The sequence below is a fragment of the Dermacentor silvarum genome, chromosome 4, assembly GCF_013339745.2.
Source record: "Dermacentor silvarum isolate Dsil-2018 chromosome 4, BIME_Dsil_1.4, whole genome shotgun sequence".
Classification (NCBI taxonomy): domain Eukaryota; kingdom Metazoa; phylum Arthropoda; class Arachnida; order Ixodida; family Ixodidae; genus Dermacentor; species Dermacentor silvarum.
This window is the reverse complement of record NC_051157.2, coordinates 17,222,083-17,245,415: the sequence shown is the minus strand read 5'-3', so window position 1 is coordinate 17,245,415 and position 23,333 is coordinate 17,222,083. Positions and strand designations below refer to the sequence as shown.

The window sequence follows — 23,333 nt, the reverse complement described above, 5'->3', positions numbered from 1 at the left end:
CTGCGTTGTCCATTAGATGTTTCATGATAGCCTTGTATATTATGTGTTCCATGACCTTGCATGAGATAGAAATAAGTGAGATGGGTCTATAATTAGTAACTTCTTTTTTAGAGCCTCCTTTGGGAATTGGGACTACATTTGCTATTTTCCAGTCCTGTGGCATCTGACCAGTAGTTAACGACTTGTGGAAAATTAAATAAAGGTAAAGCGAGATGGCATGAGCACACTGTTTTAAAATTCTTGGAGAGATTCCATCAGGACCGATAGCCTTACTTTCATCAAGGTTCTTTAGCAGGGATTCAATGCCGCTAATGCTAAGTTCGATTGGTTGCATAAGAGGAACGTTGCTATTTGATGATTGTGGGCTGCATGCAGATTGAGAAAGAAAGACTGATTGGAAATATCTGTTTAGGCATGTCGCTTTTTCTGCATCGTCAGAAAGAGTGCGTTCATTGTAAATAATTTCATTTATTCCAACAGGATCAGACCCACATCCCTTCAAATACTGCCAGAACGGTTTAGGATTTGTTTTCATTTTGTCATTTAATCGTTTAAGATACTGTTCTTTTGCTTTTTTCGACAGGCTTTTGTATTCGCGTGTTAATTCTTGTAGCCTTTTAAAATGCGCATGTGTATTTGTTCTTTTATATCTTTGAAACTCATGCCTTCGTTTTTTAACTAGCTTCAATACACGAAAGGTGATCCATGGTTTTTTACGCTTTTGGAGCCTAGCCGATTCAATACTAGGTATGAACTTCTCTGTAAGATCTAACAACTTTTTTCTAAATGTGCTCCACAAATATTCTACTTCGTGTTCTTCCGCAAAGCATTCAAAAACAGGAAGAAAATCAAGAAGTTTATCAGAAATTGATGAATAATCGCCCTTTTCAAAGAAGAAAACTCTTCTACTAATGCGCCTTTTTGTGCGCTGTACTTTCGTTTTAATCCCTGCAACCACAACCCGATGATCACTAATACCTGGAATGATATCGACATTACCTACTAAATTTGGCGAATTACAAAAGAGAAGATCCAGGGTACTATTTATTCGAGTGGGTTCAAGGACATACTGAAAAAAGCCGAAACTATCAGCCAGGTTCTTCATTTCTAGATTGGTACGGCTAGCCTTCATTAACTCGCATGTGCCGTTATCCCACTTTAAGTCGGGCAAATTAAAATCACCGGCGAGCAATATTATTTGGCCAGATGCCTCCGAAACGATATCGTACAGCATTTGCAAAACACAGAAATCCGTACTTGGTGGTCGATAAAACGCTCCAGTGACAAAGAAAGATTGTTAGCTAGTGTAACTGTGCACCAAACCGACTCGACCGAGTCGTGACCGATGTTCAGCATCGAAGACGAAAGGGACGAATGAACTAATAGAAAAACACCACCGCCATGACCCGGCCTGTCGTTGCGATAAGCAGTATAGTTGCAGGGGAACACCTCGCTATCAGTGATGGATGGGTTAAGCCAGGATTCAGTACCAAACACTATATCTGCCTTTAATGACTCAACCAATCCAGCAAACTCATCTATCTTGTTGACTATACTACGGCAATTTACCACCGCAATAACTAAATCACGATGAACAAAGCAAATATGATTTGTATGTCACCGTTTTGACAGGGCAACAACTTCTTCCTTCTCATCGTCCCATGTAAACGCTCTGCCATTTATGATCAGCTTATCGGCCTTCAACTTAACCTGGTTTTTCTTATCTGCCTTCTTTACTTTTCCGTATTCCCAAAGTTTCTTTCGCACTGCTCGAGTTTCGAATGAAAAGTCCTGTTCTACACTGTAAGAGGAGCCCTTGAACTTGCTTGCATTTTTCAAAACGGCCATTTTTTCTTTATCGGATGAAAAATTTACAATTATAGGTCTTTTCTTTCCTTCATGAAAGCGACCAACCCGATGGGCCCTCTGAACCGACTGCAGTTCGATTCCCAAATTAGTAGTGCAGATACCCTTAACCAAGGATTCAGCTTGTTCCCACGTTTCGGACCGATCATTGTCATCTATCCCGTAAAACACGAGGTTCAATCTACGGCTTCTGTTTTCGAGGTCTGCATTTTTCTTTTGCAGAATTCTTACTTGATGACTTAGATCCCTAATTACAGTTGCTTGTTCTTGTACTAGCTTCATAACATTACCTATCTGGTCTTGGGTTTTGTCAAGCTTGCTGTCCATTTCAGCCATTTTGGTATCATGACTAGTTATCCTTGCATCAATGTTATCTAACTTATTCATGATAGTATCCTGTAATTTCTTCAAGAAATCCATTTCGCCTTTATCGAAAGGCCCAGGGTTGAGCTCAATGTCGCCGGAAAGTAGCAAGAGCAGAACGAGCCATAAAACACGGTTCACAACGAAACGAAAACGTCTATCACGTCTAGTGCAATGTACTCGCGCTGTACATGCAACACTCGCCCGCGTGGGAGGAGCCGGCAACGCCATGACTGCTTTAGAAGTTTCAATTAGGTAGAGAGCACTAACCTGCAGAAACAACAGTGGCGTGAGCTGCATGTCGGCAAGCGTGCCGGCTCCAAATCCCACGCAGTCAAGGTGCCGCGCAGCTATATAATCCAGTCCCGGGTCACGTGGTTCACAACGGTCGACGAGCCTGCCATCGACGTCATGGTCGAAGAAACCGTCCCCGTGAGTCTTGCAGCGTTCTTCGTACAGCGATGAGTTTGCGTCGATTGTCGATATGTGCCATGATGGATCAGAAGATGGCTCCAGATAGCACGGATTAACCGCACACCCACCAAGCGGTCGATGCGCGATCGCCAGTCCAGGAAGCACCGAAAACCTGCAGAAACAACAGTGGCGTGAGCTGCATGTCGGCAAGCGTGCCGGCTCCAAATCCCACGCAGTCAAGGTGCCGCGCAGCTATATAATCCAGTCCCGGGTCACGTGGTTCACAACGGTCGACGAGCCTGCCATCGACGTCATGGTCGAAGAAACCGTCCCCGTGAGTCTTGCAGCGTTCTTCGTACAGCGATGAGTTTGCGTCGATTGTCGATATGTGCCATGATGGGTCAGAAGATGGCTCCAGATAGCACGGATTAACCGCACACCCACCAAGCGGTCGATGCGCGATCGCCGTCCAGGAAGCACCGAAAACCTGCAGAAACAACAGTGGCGTGAGCTGCATGTCGGCAAGCGTGCCGGCTCCAAATCCCACGCAGTCAAGGTGCCGCGCAGCTATATAATCCAGTCCCGGGTCACGTGGTTCACAACGGTCGACGAGCCTGCCATCGACGTCATGGTCGAAGAAACCGTCCCCGTGAGTCTTGCAGCGTTCTTCGTACAGCGATGAGTTTGCGTCGATTGTCGATATGTGCCATGATGGGTCAGAAGATGGCTCCAGATAGCACGGATTAACCGCACACCCACCAAGCGGTCGATGCGCGATCGCCGTCCAGGAAGCACCGAAAACCTGCAGAAACAACAGTGGCGTGAGCTGCATGTCGGCAAGCGTGCCGGCTCCAAATCCCACGCAGTCAAGGTGCCGCGCAGCTATATAATCCAGTCCCGGGTCACGTGGTTCACAACGGTCGACGAGCCTGCCATCGACGTCATGGTCGAAGAAACCGTCCCCGTGAGTCTTGCAGCGTTCTTCGTACAGCGATGAGCTTGCGTCGATTGTCGATATGTGCCATGATGGGTCAGAAGATTGCTCCAGATAGCACGGATTAACCGCACACCCACCAAGCGGTCGATGCGCGATCACCGTCCAGGAAGCACCGAAAACCTGCAGAAACAACAGTGGCGTGAGCTGCATGTCGGCAAGCGTGCCGGCTCCAAATCCAATAATAATGACGTTGATTCTTTTCTTTTCTTCAGTTTTAAGGTCTAAGAATGGCGCTACGTAGACGATCCGGCTGAGAACAAAGGTTTGAATTAGTCTGATCAAGCTATTTTCTTTCATACCGTGGTGTTTGTTTGCTATGCGCGAAATAAGACGCGTTGTCTGATATGTATTGCTTTCTAACTGTCGGATGGTTTCAATATTGTAGCCGTTGTTCTGAATCCGCATACCGAGGATCTTTATACTTGTAACCAGCGGTATGGGTTGTCCTTGGTTTGCGAAGAGCTGTATATTGGGGACTTCGGTTTCCTTATTCCCTCTTGACGTTGGCTGGTATAGCAGGAGCTCGGATTTCTGCGGGGAGCATCCCAGACCTCTCGACCCAACGTATGCTTCTACCGCATCAATCGCCTTTTGCAGTGTGTCCTGAATATGACCATCACTGCCTCCCGCTATCCATAGCGTAATATCATCGGCGTATGGGCTATGATTTAGATCTTCAATGTTATTAAGTATTTCTGGGAGGCCTATCATGGCGACATTGAAGAGAAAAGGCGAGAGGACAGAGCCTTGCGGCGTACCTCTGCTTCCCATCTCTAGTTCGTCCGACGCCACTCCTCCTATTGTTAAAATTGCTCTTCTGTCAGATAGAAAGTCTTTGATGTATTCGTACGTCTTACGCCTAACTCCTAATTTTTCCAGGTTTTCCAATATTGCTTCATGTTTCACATTGTCAAAGGCCTTGGTTAGGTCTAGTCCCAGTATGGCCCTGGTATCCATCCGGGAGCAGCCGTTTCCGTCTATTATTTGGTGCTTAATTCTCAGCATTATGTCTTGCGTCGATAATTTCGGGCGGAAGCCCACCATTGTGTGTGGAAAGGCTTCTCTGTTTTCCATGTATCTGTTTAATCTGTCGAGGACCACGTGTTCCATCAATTTCCCAATGCACGAGGTCAGCGAGATTGGTCTGAGGTTGTCAAGCTGTAGTTTTTTGCCTGGCTTCGGGATCATTACGATTTTTGCTGTTTTCCACTGTTTCGGAATTTTGCCTCTTTCCCAGCAGATGGTCATGTATTTTGTGAGAGCTTCAATAGACTGATCGTCCAGGTTACGAAGCATCTTGTTGGTAACTCCGTCTGGGCCCGAAGCAGATTTTGTGCGGAGGTGTTGAATAGCCCCTCGTACCTCTGCCACGGTAAAGGACGATCGAGTGCTTCGTTATATGCCCCTGCGTATGCCTTTAGATTTTCTTTGGGATTGGATCCTATGTATTGTCTTGGATTTCTTTAATTAACTCCTTGTCTGTACCAGGGTAATTATGGATTATCTTGCTTAGATTGTGCTTTTGCGTCGTCTTGCTCTTATCTGGATCAATTAGATGTCTAAGAACATTCCATGTTTTGGCGAGACCAATCTGTAGATCCATTTCTTCACACGTGCTATACCAGTTTTGTCTGGTTAGTTGGTGCGCGTAATTTCTATGTCCTGATTTAGCCTTGCAATGCGTCTTCGTATAGGTCACGATTTAGCTTTTGTTTGCTCAATCGTCTTTGCAGGCCTTGTTTCGCTTCCCACATGTGTAGGAGCTTGGCGTCGGCTTGCTTTATCTCTGCTTCCTCTGGTATTGTCTTAGTTGCCTGGTCGACACATTTGTGCAGCTGTTCAACCCAGGATTCAATATGTTCAATGTCCTTTGGGTTTCTGCTGTTTTCTTGGGATTCATGTTCAGCCTTTATTTTCCTGAATTAATTCCATTCAGTGATTCTAATTTGGTTGCCTTCTCTGGGCTTGGTTGTTCCTGCAACTAGTGTGGTGGCCACTATGTAATGGTCACTTCCTGGGTTTCCTGTAGATTTAGCCATCCCGCATCAGCTTTAGTGTTTTTACAAATATCAAATCTGCTGTTGTGTCTGTACACACGCTGTTCCCCAGCCTGGTGGGTTGTGCCGTGTCGGTTATCAGGGTAAGACCCTCCTGCCATAGGTGTCTTCCCTTCACCGTTTCCAACTTGTAGCCCCAGGCGGGGTGGCGTGCATTGAAATCTCCCGTTAGTAATTGAAGTTTTTTTTGCTGTATCTAGTGCATTCCGGAAAAGATTCGCGAAGCTATATTTTTTCTTTGGATTACTGTATATGTTTAGTACAAAGAGGCTGTTCTTGTTTCCGTGTTTTGCCAATATAATTACAATGAAAACGTGGTCGATGGATTCTATGCCTATATCATGTCGGATGACCGGAAGATTGCGTCGGGCCAGTGTTGCAACGACAGGCTTGTGTTAGTTCCATCCATATTGGCCAGGTCTCCTTGACAGAATGTTTTATATCCCGATAATTTGGCAGTCCATCCGGTTTCTTGTAGGCAGATTGCGTCAGGCACTGTTCCCATAACTTTATTATCTGCAAACTGTTGCAGGTTTCCTAGTTTCCTACGAAACCTGCGACAGTTCCATTGCCATATTGTGCAATTATTAGTAGCCATGGCGATGTTATTGGCTATCCTTCATCGTCCTGTTTACGTCAGCTGCGGTTGGCCTAGAGTACGGTTTTTGGGTCTTAATGGGACCGACTTGTCCCCCCATGCCTTCCGTATGTGTAGCATTTTCTAATACAGCATGTCTGGCATTAATATTGCCCATGTATTTGCCCATCATTCTTTTTATGCTTGCATTTATCCTTTCACTAATGGAGTTACTAAGAATTTCTAGCTTGCAATCCGTCTCCTCTTGTCATGTTATTAAGAACATGGTTACATGGAGGAAATTGAGAATTGGTTGTTGTCACGCAAGTCGGTGATGAAGTGCCAGTACATGAATAGTCGAACCTTGAACTGTGGCCACCAGAAGCAATACAGCATAGGCTCGACAAATACATTGGCTACAACACCACGCAAATAATAAAGTGATTGTTTGCAATTATGTTTGTTTTGCACATCCATATGTTCCAAAGCAACGCAGTGGTTAAGACATACTATAGTGGCAAACTCCGGTTTGTGACCACCTGGGATTCTGCCTTTGAGCCATACGAAGTACCAATGCACAAGCATTCTTGCACTCTGCGTCAAATGAAAATGGCTGGGAATCTAACCCATAACCTCGCGCTTGCACAAGTAGAGGCCCATAGCCACTGAGTCACAGTGGCAGGCCAGTTTCAACTGTATTTCATATACCCCCCCATTGTACAATAACTAGATGGCAGTTGCAGCTGGGGGCCCAATTTAATAATACCAATTACACTTACGAACTACACGTTCTACACTCTTAGCTCTCCAACAAGTGACTGAGCAAATGTAAACCAGAACCAAGTCAGACAGTAAAGTGATTTATTAACAATGCAGCACGATTTGTTCAATGACTTATGAACACCTAAATTTGAAGATGACACACTAAAAAAGAAAGAAAAACAAGAGTTCTCTGCCACAATAAAAGTAGCACACAATTTGTAAAGTCCATCACTTCTGCTTTGAAGTCTTTAATGCTTCCATTAGCTGTCTTGAAATTTGCCTACAACGCTTTCAGCAGTACTCCTTGTGACATTGTTAGAATGATTAGATGAGTTAGAACTGGACAATTTGGAAGGCTCCTCCACTCCGTGCGGGGTGGAGTTCAAGTCCAGCTCTTTCAGCACCTGGCTGAAGGAGTCAACCTTGCTTTCAATAAACTGCAGGTCAGATGCGGCAACCGAGTCAGGGTTCTCGTATGCTGCCATCCTTAATGCAGCTCGTGTCTTCTTCAATTCTGCTAGTTTTTTCTCAAGATTTCGTCTGAATGCTGCCATGTCCTCCATGTCCTGGGAGCTGCCGCTGTCTGTGACATCTTCAGTCCTACTTTTCTGCACATATTCAGAAGGGTCAACTCTGTCTTGCGAGTTGCTGACATCAGTTATCTTGCTCAGAAACATAGAAGACTCATCATTGTAGCTGAGGTGCCAATTATCACTCTCGTTGGCTCCATTTGCGAACACGGGTTGATCAGACAGAGTACAACAACTTGCCACCTTACTCTCCAGCTCGCTTCTCAAATTCTCTGATGGATGCTGCAGTATTCCAAGAATGTCTGGAACATTGTGCAAGTGATACAACTGGACACTGTCGAAATAAAAAACACCGTCGCTCAGAGAAACCTCAAGGTGAAGCTCTGGGTCACACTTTTTTTCCAGCAAAGGCCCAACAAGACTGATACCCTTTTTGGAAAGCCTTTTTGAAACCTCGTCATCTTTCCAGCCCAAAAGCTTTGAGATACCCATAGAAGACATGTAACGTCCCCCATTCCACATGATCACGTTGGCAGTGTGACCCTCAGAGAAAGTCCACGTTTCTATAGAACTTCCAGCTGTAATTTCTTCTTTCACCATTGTGCTCACTGCCAGGTCTTCACAAATCAAAACCTCACTAAGAGAGTACTCCATGTTGCCATCAGACATCACTAGCTCTACAGCAAAGGTGTCCTGCTCTTTGCTCACGAGAGAGCAGCTACACTCTCCCATCTGTACTAGCTCCAAGAAGCGTTCCTTAGCTTTAGATGGCCACACCTGTTCGTTTTTTCGGCTTTACACCTGCAAGTGAAGCCCTAATTGCCTGTGCAGGAAGTTCAAGGAAGTCGGATCGGAGCCTCCTGATGTCAGCAACTTTCACAGGCATTATCGTGCCGTAGTCAATGTAGGACACAAACACTTCATGAAGTCGAACACTTTGAACAACAGCCCGATGCCAGAGTGGCTGTCCATTGTTTGTGTACAGAGCAGCACAAACGAAGCCTGGCTTCAAATTAGTGAAACTCACAGAGTAAAAATCAGCAGGTGCGCTGGAGTAAAATGCATCTAGCTCAGTCATTAAGTCCGTTAGTCGACTGAGTGCACCATCTTCTGTTATTAAAATGTAAAACTCGGATGGAGAGAACACTTCCCCTATAGCAACAGAAAATGTCCAGCAGCGGGGTAGTTCTTGTACCGGATAAGCACACATGACTACAGAAGAGTCAGACTCATCAGCATCGAAGAGCGGCATAGATGGCCCGACATTATGTATCGGGTTTTGCAGATCCTCTTTGAGCATTTGTATGGTGCGTGTCCCATCACCATGGCTTTTGACAACTGTGCCGGGAAGTGCATACAGTATGTTGCGAATGAAGTCGCTTGTGCATTGGCCGTGAGTTTTGATGTGATGATGCTCACCAAAACGTCTTTCATACAAGTCTAGCAGCTCTGAAACTTTGAGGCCTTGAGGAATTTTGAGCAGAATTGACAACAACCCACATCGGAGATCATCAGGCAGGGCTGGAGCATCATTTTGCTTTTCCTTTTGGTCACTCTTATAAAGCATTACTTTGAACCTCCCTCCAGAGTCTGGCATAATGCACACTGAAGAGACTGAAGATAAAATATCTGGCAACATTTCAAGAGGGTGCTTATTCTGCTTAAAGTAAGCACTGCTGCCCATTATTTTCTCACACATTTTCATTAGCACTTCAATGTCAAGGCCAGTGGGATACTCCTCCAAAAGGCTCCTCACGCGAGTCGCAAAACCTTGTGGAATGTCAGCAGTTAAATCAACAGTTGATGTTCCCTTGCTCATCATCTCGGGTGCAACTTGTGTTTGGTTGTCAGCAAACTCTGGGCCAACAGTTCCTTGTGTGAACTCGTATTCATCTTGAACAGCACTTGCCTGTATGCTCGTAGATCTTGGCTCGTATGCAGCGGCACTGGGATTGAGTCTGCTGCTCATAGCCTGCTCACTTGGTTCACCATTATAAGCAATGACTTCTTCCTCCAGTGGAGCTACGAATGGATGACACAGCAAAGGCCTCAGGATAGGCTGACCGGGGGGAATGCTGGCACCTTGCACAGGCAAAGTCTGTGGATACACAGGCTGAAGCATGCTGCTGGTAACACAATTCTGCGCAGTCCACTGCTGAACAAGGCTGTTATAAGGCACATAACTTATATTTCTTTGTACAGAAGCTGATTGGCTGCCTGAAGCTTGGCCTGAAGAGTCGTCACTATGCTCACACTGAGCTATGTTTGTAACTTCTTGATAGTTTTCATTGTGAGAAACCGACAGAGGTTTACAAAGACCCGGCTCATTTTGGACACATTGGGGGGAATGATTGAGTGCATCAACTTCAACATGGTGTTTCGTGTCCTCATGGATGGGATAGCTTGTTGTAGTGCTGTTGTAAAGACTAGAATTTCTTAGTAATGAATAGTGGAGCCTTGACACGCCCCTGCGTTGAGCTGTGTCAGTTGAGGTTATTGAAGTAGATGCAGTTTCATTGTGATAATCTGGAGAGCTCGGAGGCTTGGTGCGAGAATCTGGAGGTTCACAGAACTTCTGTGACGGCATGACTGTCGCTGAGTGGTCTCTTCCACCAAAGGAGCGGCCACCTCCTCGGCCCCTATACGTGCCCCTTGGCACATACCTCCCTCGTACTGGTGGTTTGTGCATTACATGCCGGACTTTAGCTTTTGTTGTGCTTGGCTTTTGCTGCTTGACCATTCGGTCAATGTGTTGGACTGCCTGCTTTACTCTAGCCTGTATTACATCCTCTCCTGCATGGCTGCGCGTGACAGTAACAGTGTCAGAGATTTTGTTAAGAAACTGACGAACATTTGCGCAACCAAATTTTTGACATGGCACAGGACGGCATTCAAGAGATTTGTACTCCTTTTCAAATTCAGAAATTGTCATGGGTCCTTTATGTGCAATTAGAATTGAACTGATAAGCACTTTCTCTGCTTCCAGATCTTCGGCCATTTTCTTTTAGCAAAAGCAAATAATTGCACAGTTTAGAATGAAACAATTGAAGAAGACACTAATCTTAGAATGGTTAGAACATATTAAGTGCTAAACAACATAAAGTCCTGCTTTGTGGAGTGGCAGGCTAGTTAAACAGAGGCATCAGCGGATGCAGCTGAAGGCACAGCAGTTGACACTAGTGAAGTTGACTTTGGGCATGACGCTGACATTGGCTTGCTGGACGGGTGAGTGCACCTTGATCTGGCGAAGATGAGTGTCCCGGCCGTTCTGGTGATTCGATAGTACAGCAATTTGCACAAAGAAGGTTCGCACAGGGTGGCCAGCTGCGTCACGTGTAGCAATGTGAACCCAGCCGGTGGGCTCCGTCAAGTCTACAGCCTCCAACTCCTGCAGGTCGTGGAAACTGCTGCCCACACGCACGGAAATCCTGCATGTTGAAGAAAAGGCAAATGACAATTCTTCACACTGGTCCTTGTGCTGGTCAAGTGCATTCATCTTACAGTTAGAGAACAACTAACAAGTACAATAGGAGCTATAGTTCGATACAAGTCAAGAGAAATGTGGCTTTTCCCCCGTCAAAGGACCCCCTTCCAGCCAATAGTGTCGCTGCAGGAACGTGATGTCGCGGCCGACCGCCTTGCACCTACGAGGAGTGCTGTTGGAGCCAGGTCTCTCTGAGTGCCACCGCACGCATAAGTAGTTCCGAAGGACGCATTTATTTTGAGCGAAAATAAAATCTTAGCTCAAATTCTTTATTTGCCTGTTACTACACATGAGGTGAAAGGGCTTATTTAAATAGTCAATTGGAGCAGTGAGTTGAATTCCAGTAAACTGCAGCTGCAGCCGTTTCCCGATGGCGCCGAGCGGTGACACAGAAGACGAAATGCCAGAGCGATTGTTGTTACTAAGTGTGTTAAAAACACTGCTCGCAACACACAAACGAGGCTTCTCACAGAATTCACCTTGCGATATGACTGAACGGCACTAAAGTCAGCTTGAGAGAGCACGATCTCGCTGATGATGCCGATGGGTAGATGCGAACAGCGGAGGCGGCCATTTTGATAAAAGTAAGCACCGGAAGAACGCATTTTTTTTTTTCGCGACCGCGGCGCGACAGAAACGCGACGTTGCGTCACGTTCACACAGTGACACTATTGGCTGGAAGGCGGTCCTTTGACAGGGAAAAGCCGCATTTCTCTTGACTTGTATCGGACTATAGTATTTCATTTTCCGTAATCCAGTTCACCAGAGCGCTGAAACAATGCGGCATCGAGTGGCATGTTGGGGCATTTTTTGCATGAACAAACTTCAGTGAATGCCACGATAAGTCCGAAAGTTTCACTACGAAATGATTTTATGTTTTGTTTGATGATAAAACTCTTGGTAGCTAACGAGAAAATTCTCACTGCTGAATCTGATGCGTAGTGTAAGGAAAGCTCTTTAGGTGTGGACAGTGCACCTTGCAGAAAGGGCTGATAGTGTACTCTGGTGCAAAATGATGCCATGAGGTGGCTCTCCGATGATGGGTTTGTCACGAGAGGTGGCAATACTTTATGAAAAATGTGCTCTGCTCTGGCATAATTTTCTAACAAATTGCACACAGCCGCTCAGCAGAAACACTTGCGTTCATGTGCACAATGCTCAATGGAAGGTAGAACGAATTGCACACAGCCGCTCAGCGAACACTTGCGTTCATGTGCACGATGCTCAATGGAAGGTAGAACGCTGCCCTTGCTCTACTGCCATGTCTACTGAGTGGAGAATGACAATGCATTCACTTGGCTTGTCATTTTGCAGCCAAGTTGACTGCACGTCGCTTGCATGCCAGGGAGGGCGTTGGTGAAAAATGCAATACCAAGCAGTTGCACTGCTTTTTTACTGGATGAAACTGCAATCAATAATCTCTTCAAAAGCAGCGCGAAAGGACAATATTTGGAGGCACTCACAACGGCATTTGTTGCACTGTGTCCACAATTAAAGATGTGAATTTCAAACCATGATGCAATGACGTCTGGCATGTCATGTCTCACTGTTCGGCACCACCACAGACAACACATACTTGCCATTTAGTCAAGAGGCAACAGCAGACAGTATACCAAAATCTATTATCAAACTGCATGAATAAAATGCGACCTCTGTTCAAAATCTGAGTGTGAATAAGCCAGCAGTTTAGCCAGAAGACTCGTACACACCTGCAACCCTTGGTAGGGTATCAATGAACAATCTGCAAATTTAAAGGGACACTAAAGCAAAACAATAAATCAACTTAGACTGATAAAGTATGCTTCGAAAACTTTGCTGTCGTTAAATACACTGCAATAGGTCAATAATTAAAAGATAGAATGAAGCTCAAAGCAAAAAAATTTTTTTTTTATTTCTTGCGGAAACCTCAACGTCAGCACTGCAGTGTGACATCACGACTTCTAATGTAATTTGTCGTATTTGGGCCACGTTGCCTCAGTAAAAGCTCGCAAAACTTGCCATATTCAGTCTTGGGCTCCATTAGAAGACAATGTAGTCATACTTTACCGCTAAAGAATTAACTGGGACCTAGAAGACGCTGTCAAATCCATGACGTCACGGTGAGCTGCTGCGGGAATGTCAAGGTGGCGTCGCCATTCGCCTTCTGTGTTTTTCGTTTCTTTCTGGCTTACCAAGCGGCTTCTTGCGGTAAGAGTGGTGTTTTCGGTATTGTGGAAGGGTAATCTACTGATACAGACGAAATCATTTTTCCCTTTAGTGTCCCTTTAACGTGTAAAATGTTCCTTTTTATCTTTTTCTTTCAATTTTTACTCCACAAGAAAGAGGTTTTGGAGTTCCATAGAAATGAAATGGCCACTAAGGTCTACCAGATGTGTCCCTGTCCTTGCTGGAGAAACAAAACACGGTTCAGTAGTGAACAGTTCGCATCATACAGGTCAACTTCACTCTACTACCATTCTGCTTGCTGTCTACCAAGCTCATGATAACTAATACTCCGTGTCAATGACTAGAAAACTGCAGGGCAGCAAACAGCATGGGGGCATGTCATTTATTTATTTTATTTATTAGATGATACTGCCAGCTGCTGCTTGGCAGCCAAAGCTGGGGTGGTAGATAAAAAAGACAAGTGGCATTTTCATGAAGCAAAATAATGTGAAATAGAATTCAAACACACCAAGAGTAAACAAACATGCAAAGGTATGAGTACGCAACTGTGCAGGACAATAGTGCCGATGACTAATACGGGTCATAATACAGACTGGTGTCACACGGCGCACTTATAATTGCGATCAAGCCTTGGTTGATTCCTTGGTCGTGATTGGCCCCATTGCACAAGCTGCGCGAGGGAGCCAATCGCAGTTGAGAATTTCTATCCAATCAAAAGTGGTCGTGTGACATCCGGTATAAGGATGAGTGTTGAATAAAACGAGCAATAAAGGATAAGATATAGCGAGACCAACGGAATGGCAAACTAAAATTTATTTTGGAAGCTATTTACAGTTTTAACACCTCTAGAAAAACTTGCGCAAAACACGAACATACCCTCATTATACCCCAGGCTAGAACAAATGCTTACCAGTTTTCATTTTTCTCACGGAAACCTCAACGTCAGCACTGCAGTGTGACATGACGACTTCTAACGTAATTTGTCGTATTTGGGCCACGTTGCCTCAGTAAAAGCTCGCGAAAATTGTCATATTCAGTCTTGGGCTCCATTAGAAGACAATGTAGTCATACTTTACCGCTAAAGAACTGTCTTTGAAATACATATCTTGAAAAGGAAGCACTTATTTTACAATCGGTACAAAAAATAAAAGCAAAAGAAAATCAAGCACTTCTCTCATAAATGACAAACAGCAGATAGGAAAGAGTCGACTGAGTACCTATTCGTTACTTCTTTTGGAAGCATGTTCAATTCTGTTGAAAAAATGAAAACTAGTAAGCATTTGTTCTATCCTGGGGTATAATGAGGGTATGTTCGTGTTTTGCGCAAGTTTTTCTAGAGGTGTTAAACTGTAAATAGCTTCCAAAATACATTTTAGTTTGCCATTCCGTTGACTATTGTATAAAGCATCTTGAGACAGTATACCTTATGACATTTCTGCAGTGTTGGTTGGACCAGTCCGTGAACGGAGATCAGATATTGACACGTCTTTCATGGGTATTAAAAATGAACCTGAGTGCTCTTCTTTGTACTTTTTCAAATTTATCTATATTAGCCTTTGCGTGTGAGTCCCAAACATCACAATATACGAGTAAAGGATTAATGGGTGATGTATAACCAACCAGTTTTGTTTTACATGTGTAGTGCTTCAGATGATGACGAAGCAGCCAGAGTCGTTTTGATGCCGACCAAACTATGCCATTTGATGTGTGCACTCCATTTTAAATCACGGGCTATTTCAAGTCCCATATATTTAGACACATCAGCAGGCTTGATGTCAGCGTTGATAACATTGTACACATGCAATAGTGGGTAAATATTTTTTCTTGTTAGTCATTTGGGAGCACTTGGAAATGTTTAGACTTATCTTCCAGACGTGGCACTAGCTAAAAATTGATAGAAAATTAGTTAAGGTTAATTTGTCGCAACAAACTGAACAGTATGATAGACGACACAGTCGTCCATGAAGAATTTGCATTGTACAGGAGTGTCAAAGGTGAGAATATTTAGATACACACGAAATCATTATTTTCTTCTACTTGTTCTTTTTGACCCAGGTGCTTTGCACTGATGCACTGCTTCAGTGTTTCATTGATTCTGGTTGGATGGGTGCATGCACCTCATGCATGGCTTATCTCGAGAAACAATCTTGCGAACGATGGTGCGACAGTATCGGGCTTCAAAATCAGTACATACTGTTGATTGTATCAGAAATCATGCAGCAAGAGTGAAGGTTATAAATTTTTGTATTTTACATCAAATTTGGGATCCTTCAGTTTCTGTAAGGCATACAACAGAAGATCATAAGCAGAAAGTAAACAAAGAGAAGCCAAATATTAACATATTGCTACACGCGTGTGGTATTTGGTTGTTTGAACGAGGCGCGTGGGCGCCATCCCTCGAGAAAAGAAGAGGAAGAAGGAGCTGGGCTCGCGCTGTGAATCTAACCGGTCAGCGCTGCAACCACTGTTGTAAATACAACCTGTAAATAGTTGCTAGTCTTACTGACTCGTCCTTTGCGTAACAATATGTTTGAATTAGCCATACACAGCAGCTTTGTTTTTTAATGTATGCAGATTAAACCTCATAGCTTCTTATACATATTTTAGTCAGTCTAATGAAATGTACAGCTAGTATCAAGTGTTGGCAGCATGCCGGTTCAACAAGAAAGCCAAATTTCAGACAAGTTTTAACTTGCAGCTGGTAAAACAGCACCTGTCTTGTGTACTTCTCTGTCGTGTGTTCCCATTATTTTTGCACTGCTTTTACTATGAACATACAACAGTATGTTGGTCGCATACGCTAGTACAGACATAAAATCTGAAAGACAGCCTCCATGCCGAGGCTCAGAAAATATTCACCTCAAAAAACTTTTGACGTAGATTGTAGTCTTAATAAAAAAAAAAAAAAAAATACAAAGTACTGTGTTACAATGAGTACATGCACATAATGAACTTTTGTCTATTATGCTGAAATGTGCACAGAAAGTCTTCCATTGTCATGCCAGCATTATTTCAAATGACAACTATAAGCTAGCTCTGGTAATAAAAAGAAATGCGAACATGTCCCTCGATCGTGCGCATAATAAAACCAATTAGTCGCAAATCATCCGCCTCAACTTCTGAAGCGTTGTGACATCAGGCATTACGAAACCATGAAAGGTGTTACCTCTGGTGTTACAGCTGTTCTTCGCTTTTGTAAAGTCCCATGCTGTGCTAACAATGCCTGCAGGCACAGTGCCTAGAAATAAGGAACGCGTACCTGTTAGGTGTGTAGCTCTCGTCGAGTTTATAGTCGGCGTAAATGCATATCCCTTGAATAGTCGTCTTGCGGCGAAACTGGATGTTGACTAGGTGCGGCTGAGGTCCATCGGACTGCCAGTACGTGTCGAGGCAGTTGTCACGCAGCTGATCAACACCGAATCCTGCGAAAACAACTAAAATCATGCGAAACGCTTCATAACGCCAAGGCTGCTGACATTCACCCGACCGCAAGTTTCCAGGGCACCAGGGACGCGAGAGAACAGTGAACAGTGAACGCACACGAACGCGCCCGCACGCTCACTCTCGAAGCCGTGAGGAAGTTTCTTCACAGCCCTGTGCACCGGAAACATTTAGTCGCGTGCAGCAAACTTCGAAATCAGTACATACTGTTGTGGCTTACCCGGCTTACAAGATGACAACGACCACACAGCTTGCGCTCCCACTTCCCTGACTTTGCCTTCCCGTTCCAAGCTCAAAGAATCGCGGACATAGCCAGTGTTCATGGCAATACGGGAATCAGACTGAGCGAAATACTCGCACGCACCTACGAACAGTTGAGAAATAAAAATGAGCAAATTTATGAGCGTGCGCACTCAAAATGTAAGCGTCGTGATAGAGTTTAAGTACGAAGACATTTACGTGACGTGCGAGGGGAGGCCTTGCCTGCAGGAGAGCCGCCCTTTCTGTTGCACCGACAACGTTGTTATCACCGTTATCTTGAAACTGGCACAGTTAATTAGGTAGAAGAGCTCATGCAAGCCCGCAGCTGCTACCTACGAAATAATACTACGAAGCAGCAAATCGACAGCGTCGACAGCACCTATGGCGGCAGCGGCCACAAAACCTCGAAACGTGAAACCACTCGCGCGCTATGTTACCGTATTAGTGATGATGATAATAACACAGAACACATATATAAACTTATAATAATGGTTAGTTTACGTGTCGCCCATGTTGTACAGTCGCGCATGGCAGAGAGTTTCTTACTAAATTTTGTAGGAAATTATGGCGCATGGCTTCCTAAGTAAAGACGTCGCTCTCGGAAGCCATGACCAGGCTTTCAATCTCTACCATGGCCTCCGAAATTGGTTAAGACTCATGCGACTCAAGAATAATCTACGAAAGAGGTTACACCAAGGAACGGCATCACGGCGACTTTTTTTTTCCCCAACTCATGAATGTTTTTCCCTCTGCTCGAGCGTTTCAACTACTATCTCTTTACTGCTTGCTGAAATGTCTCGCACATCCAGCGCCCAAGGTAAATCGACCTTGCAGCGCCTCAGCCATGTCATCCTCGAAGTTGGGGAACCTCCGTAGGATGCACCTTTTCGGCTGGTGCTTGCAGCGAAGCATGCGCGTTGTAATGTCTAGATAAGGCTGATTTTATTATCTGGACCACCTCGGAGATTGAGCCCCAGAAAAGAACAGATAGTACTCCCACTGCTGCTGTCCTGCTGCTGTGTGTAGGCAATTGTCTGAAAGACCAACGTCTGTGTCAAGGACAGCTTCAAGAAAAGGCTGAAGATGTCACTTGGGCTTACTATACATCTCCTTGTTCTTATTGGCAAATGACCCTTTAGTGTATGACAAGGTTCAACAGTGGTAAATTTTGTAGGACGAAGCTTCGTAGTCGTGACTCGTGAATATAATCTTCGTCAGCCCCTGCGCACCCGGAGGCTTGCACAGTACAAACGTTTTCTTTTTTTTTTTTTCGCGCATTCTTGCGAGCTTGAAAGTCAGAATCGCAGTCATTTGATTTGCCAGCCCCTGCAATCGAAGTGTGATTGCATTGCCATAAACTCCCAATACTAATGCCGCTGGGCTAACTTTCGACAGAGTGAACTTTATTAAGAACCAGCAGTTTAGTCGACTGGGCCTAGGCCTCCCATGATGGGACGTCGAGGTCTTGCCTGCTTCGGAGGCCTGTTAGGTAGCCCAGAGTTGGTCGTCGAGATGGAAGCTGCGCAGGGCGGCGTGCAATCTCGATGAGAGGGTCACGGGATTACAGTCCGGGTATTGATGTTTGCACTCCCAGAGCATGTGGGGGAGTGTTGCAGATTAGTCTTAGATCTTGCACTTGTGGCTTGGGTAGCGTGTGAGGGAGGGGTATGTATGGGTCTGTAACAGGCAAAGGGTGGTTGCTTGTGCTGTCACTTTAACATACGCTGCAGAGGATGAAGGCAAAAGCGTGCGCGCTCACGAGACATTACTCGACATTCTAATTCAATGCGTTACTTCCTACTTTCTTCCACTGAAGGTCATGGGTTCAAGTACCTCAAGTCATATTTAATTGTTGGTGGCATCATGAATTTTCCGGACAGCCAGGTTTTGAACCCATGAGCTATCCAAAACTTGTAAAGACCAGCCAAGACCTTCAGAGCATGGTGGCCACTACAGGAGACTACCTTTTTTTTAGTGACATGGCCAACTCTAATAATGGAGTCTAGCACATATTTTCTTGAAAGATAGGAACTTTTTATGCATAAAATGTCATCCCATGCTTGCAACATAGTAGGGACCTAGTTCAAAGGCACCCCACAACTGCTCTTGAAGTATTGGGGATCTTGAAAGAGCACGCTGTTTGAATCGTGACACGAGTCGCCACAAGCTCTGGTCATCCCATGCCAGACAAAGAAGTGCACCAAAATTGTAACACACGAGCACTTCTGCGGCCAGGAATCTAACCAAAAACCTTGTGCTCAGAAACGGAACACCACAGCCACAAAGCCAGTGTCAGGTTAAGGGTTTTAACCATCTGCTTTAGGACGAGGTATAAGCAATTGAGTTCGATAAATTTTCACTCACTGGGGTATAACATGCACCTGATACTCAGTATTTCTACATACTGCAGTTGGGACTCAAATTTGCAACACAGGCTACATCAAGTCATACACTGGCAGCCATACACTGCTCATACGAGCTGCACTGGCTACTTCTGCAGCAACTACCTTTGCAATTCCAAAGAGAACAGACTAAAAGCGGTGTGTTCACGGTCATTTATTCAAATGTGCTTAGACTGTTTCAAGCACAGGGGGCTCATAGCCCTCTGGTCTATCCACTTTCACGCCTTCTTCGCCTTTGGCGGCAGATGCAGCTGCACCACCTTTGCCAGAACCTTCTCCGTGCAGTTCCAGGAGCTTGCCCACTGTAAATAAAGCAAGCAAATATCAGATAATGAAAATGCAATGCACTGGACAAACCTGAACACAAATTATGCTACACAATAAGAAATACACTAAATATTCTGCAAAGGGCATAGAATGATTTTCTAGTAGTCGGCAGAATTTCTTGCAAGACTGCATGGAGAAACAACTGGTGCCACCCCCTAGCAAGTTCCCTAATGGGTGCTGTGTGCCATCTTGAGAATGTTAGTACGCACATTCCTACAAAAGTTTTATATGGAACTCTAATGCTTATTTCTACAAGAGTTACAGTATGGTGAATCATCCAGAATCCGCGAAAGCCCAGAACATCGCTCGCCACATGGAAATACCCAAGGCCAAATTCAAGGCAAGTCGGGGGGGGGGGGGGGGGGGGGGGGGGGTTACGCGGTTTATGAACCGGAACCAGCTCTCTATCCGCCGCGTCAAGGACCGACTCGCCACGACTCGCACAGACTTTGCCTTTATTCCTGGAGGGCTAACGAGTGTGTTGCAGCCGCTTGACGTCTGCATTAACCGTCCTTTCAAAATGGAATTTCGCCAATGCTACTCGGAATGGATGGCTGGAGGCCATCATGAGAAGACCCCTACGGGACGGCTGAAGTGGGCATCACTCCAACAAGTGTGTGCGTGGATTTTGAGTGCATGGCGTGCTGTGTCATTGGAAACAGTTGCAAAAAGCTTCAAGGCGACTGGAATTTCGAACAGCATGGACGGTACTCAGGATGATCCGTCTCTGGGGGGATGGATACGCCGAGGCAAGCTCTTCCGAGGGCGAGGACAGCGATAGCGACATGGAATCGTAATAAAAACATCCCTGGCATGTCATTTGTGACTATCTTGCACACTTCTACTGCTGCGGAAACAGTATAGACCTTTGGCGAGCTGTCGTCGGCCTGATTCGTGTAAGGGCCGCACCAAGCAAAAATTTCGAAAAAAAAAAAAGTGCGGCCCTTACACGAGTATATACGGCTGCGGTGGTGGCTTCGATTAATGCCGTTTCTAACCTGCGGTTATCGCAAAAAGTCAGGCAAATCGGATGGCAAAGGTTTTTGCGTCCGAAATTTTAGATGTTTTTTACATCAACTCTACGAGATACGAGGCGGTGCCGTGAAGGCGTCCGAATAATCGGTCGTTGGCTGTATGAGGGTTTTCAAGGCTTGTCTCAAACCTTGCTTGGCTTAAGGGGGGACCTGGGTCTTGGATAAAAACACTTGTTATTAACTCTAGACACATGAAATTTTCAGGAAATATTCAACCTTGTTTGCTGATTACAAATATGCAGTTAGTTTTTTCCAAGTCAAACCGAAAAGTTTCAATAATTTATGTGTTATAAATTTGGGATGTGACTTGCAAAAAACGTACTGCACCAAGAGAGCTAAATTAAGCAGGTATCTTCCTGAATATTAATGAGTTCAAGGTCGCATTTTAATGTTTATATCTATTGTAGCTGAAGTTATGAAATTCTAGAGTTGCAGCTTTGCAAATGCGAATTTTCGTCTACAAGATATCAAAATGTTGCCGTGTCCTAAAACACTATATCATAGCTTTTGTGCACTCGCAGACTCCCTAGCATTCAGGCAAAAAAGAAATCCCGAGGATTAACGAGTACCAGCGACACAGTGCTGCTCCAAAAATTTTAGTCTTGGAATGAGAAAATGCAAGAAATTACGGAATGCAACAATGGCATTTTATGCTACAAAACCAGGTGTTTTCTTCTGAAGCAGCATTGAAGACTTGTTTTGGCAGTAAAGCAAGCTGCAAAGATGCTCTTTCAACGAAGACTAAATGCAAACATTTTTGTGTAAGGGCTGCACCTCTAAGTTTGGACCTAATTATTTCGTAAAAAGTACTGGTGTGTGCGTGCACCCCGTTCGAACATGTGCACACCTGCCTTGTAAGCCACAGCAGCGAAGCAGTACCGCCACACAGGACCGATGTGGCAAATGTTTTGCTTGTGTACAGGCTGCACCCATGAAATTTGGGCCAAAATTTAAGAAAAATTTGCGGTTCTTAAGCGAGAATATATGGTAGAATAAACATGTGCCTAAGTACTTATTTGGCGGCAACAAAGAACAAACATACAAACAAGTTACAAGGCTGTGTACTTACGTTCAAATTTAGGCTTCTTGAGGACCTTCACCTTGCGGATGAGCACATCATGCAGTGGGTAGATATGTTGGCAGCTCTTCTCGATGTCCTTGCCAATGCTTCCAGGAATGCTGTTGATTAAGAAAAAAAGCAGGCAGTGATGCCAAATATACATACAGTAAGACTCCCCTTAACTCAGAAATGCAAGAACTTTGATAAAAGAAAATTGAGATAAGCAGTTTCAAGATAAGCCAAACCATGAAAACGCCCTCTGACCGGTCATAGACCATATGGAATCTTGCAGAAATAGCGATGGTAATATTTATGAAAGTGCTGATGCACTGTCTGTACATCAACACTGGAGAGGTCCACGTCTATGGGCAACAGCATAAGTGGCACTGTGCCAAGACGCCATGCTCGGCAAATAGTCGAGACGGTTGATCCTAATGATATATTTTAAGCCAGTCATCCGAGTATTGCCATTTTCAGCAATCTAAAAAGCTGGTGCTGCTTTCTGCATCGTAATGAATTCTGGACAATTTAACTTAAAAAAAAAGAAAGAAATGCTGCGGCTTAGCTCAGCTAACCCTAGATATGCAAAGCGAAAGCTTAGTTTAGCCTGGTTAAGTCTTGGTTTTACTTGATTAACCTTTGATTTAGCTGTAATTATTATACTTAGGCATACACTCATCGATATAAGCCAGCTATAAATTATAAGCTGACAAGTCCAAGTGTTTTGCGAGCCTAACAGCTAGCTCTTCCCCAGTCTCTGATGCTAGCTTTACGTGCTTGGCATTCCGGACCCTCTCCAGTGAAGCCGTTCGAAAGACGCATCAGATGCCGCTTGCGGCGGTCAGACCACAGAGAAAGAAACGTTGCCATGATGACGATGATGATGTGTGGTGTTTTATAGCGCAAGGGCCAGTTATGGCCAAAGAGCGCCATGCCAGTGTTTGTGAGTTTGCAGTGGAGCGATGAATTCTGAGAAGTAGATGAGGCGTGGCTGTAAAGGGGCCTAAAAATAATCGCTGTAAGGTGCGTAAAATATATGTGTACCAAGATCATGGCAATGACTAATGAGGTGTATATGAAATGAAGAGTGCATTGAGAAAGAATGACACAATACTTAAAATATTTAAGATGCAGTAATTGGCAAGAAGCACTACTGCCTAAACAGAGCCCTTGAACCACAGGGGCCCGCCTGGAGGCATGTGCTATAAAAAACGATTATCACAGCGGCATCCTCTGGAGAGAGGGTGGGCTACGAACTTATTGGGCTAATAACATGCTGGACCACATCGTTCAGAAATCGACTGACTGCTTTGGCATTAAAAAGCGGTTCTTCAAGAAACAATGGGATGAAGAGGACATATCGGTACGCTTGTGGAAAATAATTCTCTCTGTTTCGGCTTCCTGACACTCCACGAGAACATGGAGGACGGTCAGCCTCTCACCTCATCTACCACAGGTTGGTAGTTCATCCCCAGTCAGCAAAAAATTGTGGGTGCCATATGTATGTCCTATTCTGAGACGACAGAACAGGACATCAGTTCGTCGTGTTTTCGTTACAAGGGGCCAGAAACCTAACTGGTTTTATCAAATGA

General features: G+C 44.7%; 2 protein-coding genes across 4 annotated transcripts in view; both read right to left on the bottom strand.

Moving 5' to 3' along the window:
- Positions 1–17,354, bottom strand: part of LOC119449541 (anaphase-promoting complex subunit 10) — an 80,391-nt gene extending 63,037 nt beyond the window's left edge. The window contains exons 1-4 of one of the 2 annotated variants that reach the window (XM_037712722.2): positions 17,117–17,348; positions 16,878–17,021; positions 16,476–16,638; positions 7,119–10,994 (exon numbers count right to left, since the gene is read on the bottom strand). In XM_037712722.2, coding sequence (XP_037568650.1) covers positions 10,709–10,994; positions 16,476–16,638; positions 16,878–16,980 — 552 coding nt within the window. In that variant the 5' untranslated portion in view covers positions 16,981–17,021; positions 17,117–17,348 and the 3' untranslated portion in view covers positions 7,119–10,708. Of the gene's footprint in view, positions 1–7,118; positions 10,995–16,475; positions 16,639–16,877; positions 17,022–17,116 lie in introns of those variants that run through there. The other variant, XM_049665292.1, reaches the window with a different exon arrangement.
- The window catches only part of LOC119449536 (40S ribosomal protein S3a), an 81,891-nt gene that overhangs the window by 43,898 nt on the left and 14,660 nt on the right, over positions 1–23,333 (bottom strand). Inside the window, exons 6-7 of one of the 2 annotated variants that reach the window (XM_037712721.2) lie at positions 21,751–21,860; positions 19,574–19,622 (exon numbers count right to left, since the gene is read on the bottom strand). In XM_037712721.2, coding sequence (XP_037568649.2) covers positions 19,574–19,622; positions 21,751–21,860 — 159 coding nt within the window. The remainder of the gene's footprint in view (positions 1–19,573; positions 19,623–21,750; positions 21,861–23,333) is intronic. The other variant, XM_049665290.1, reaches the window with a different exon arrangement.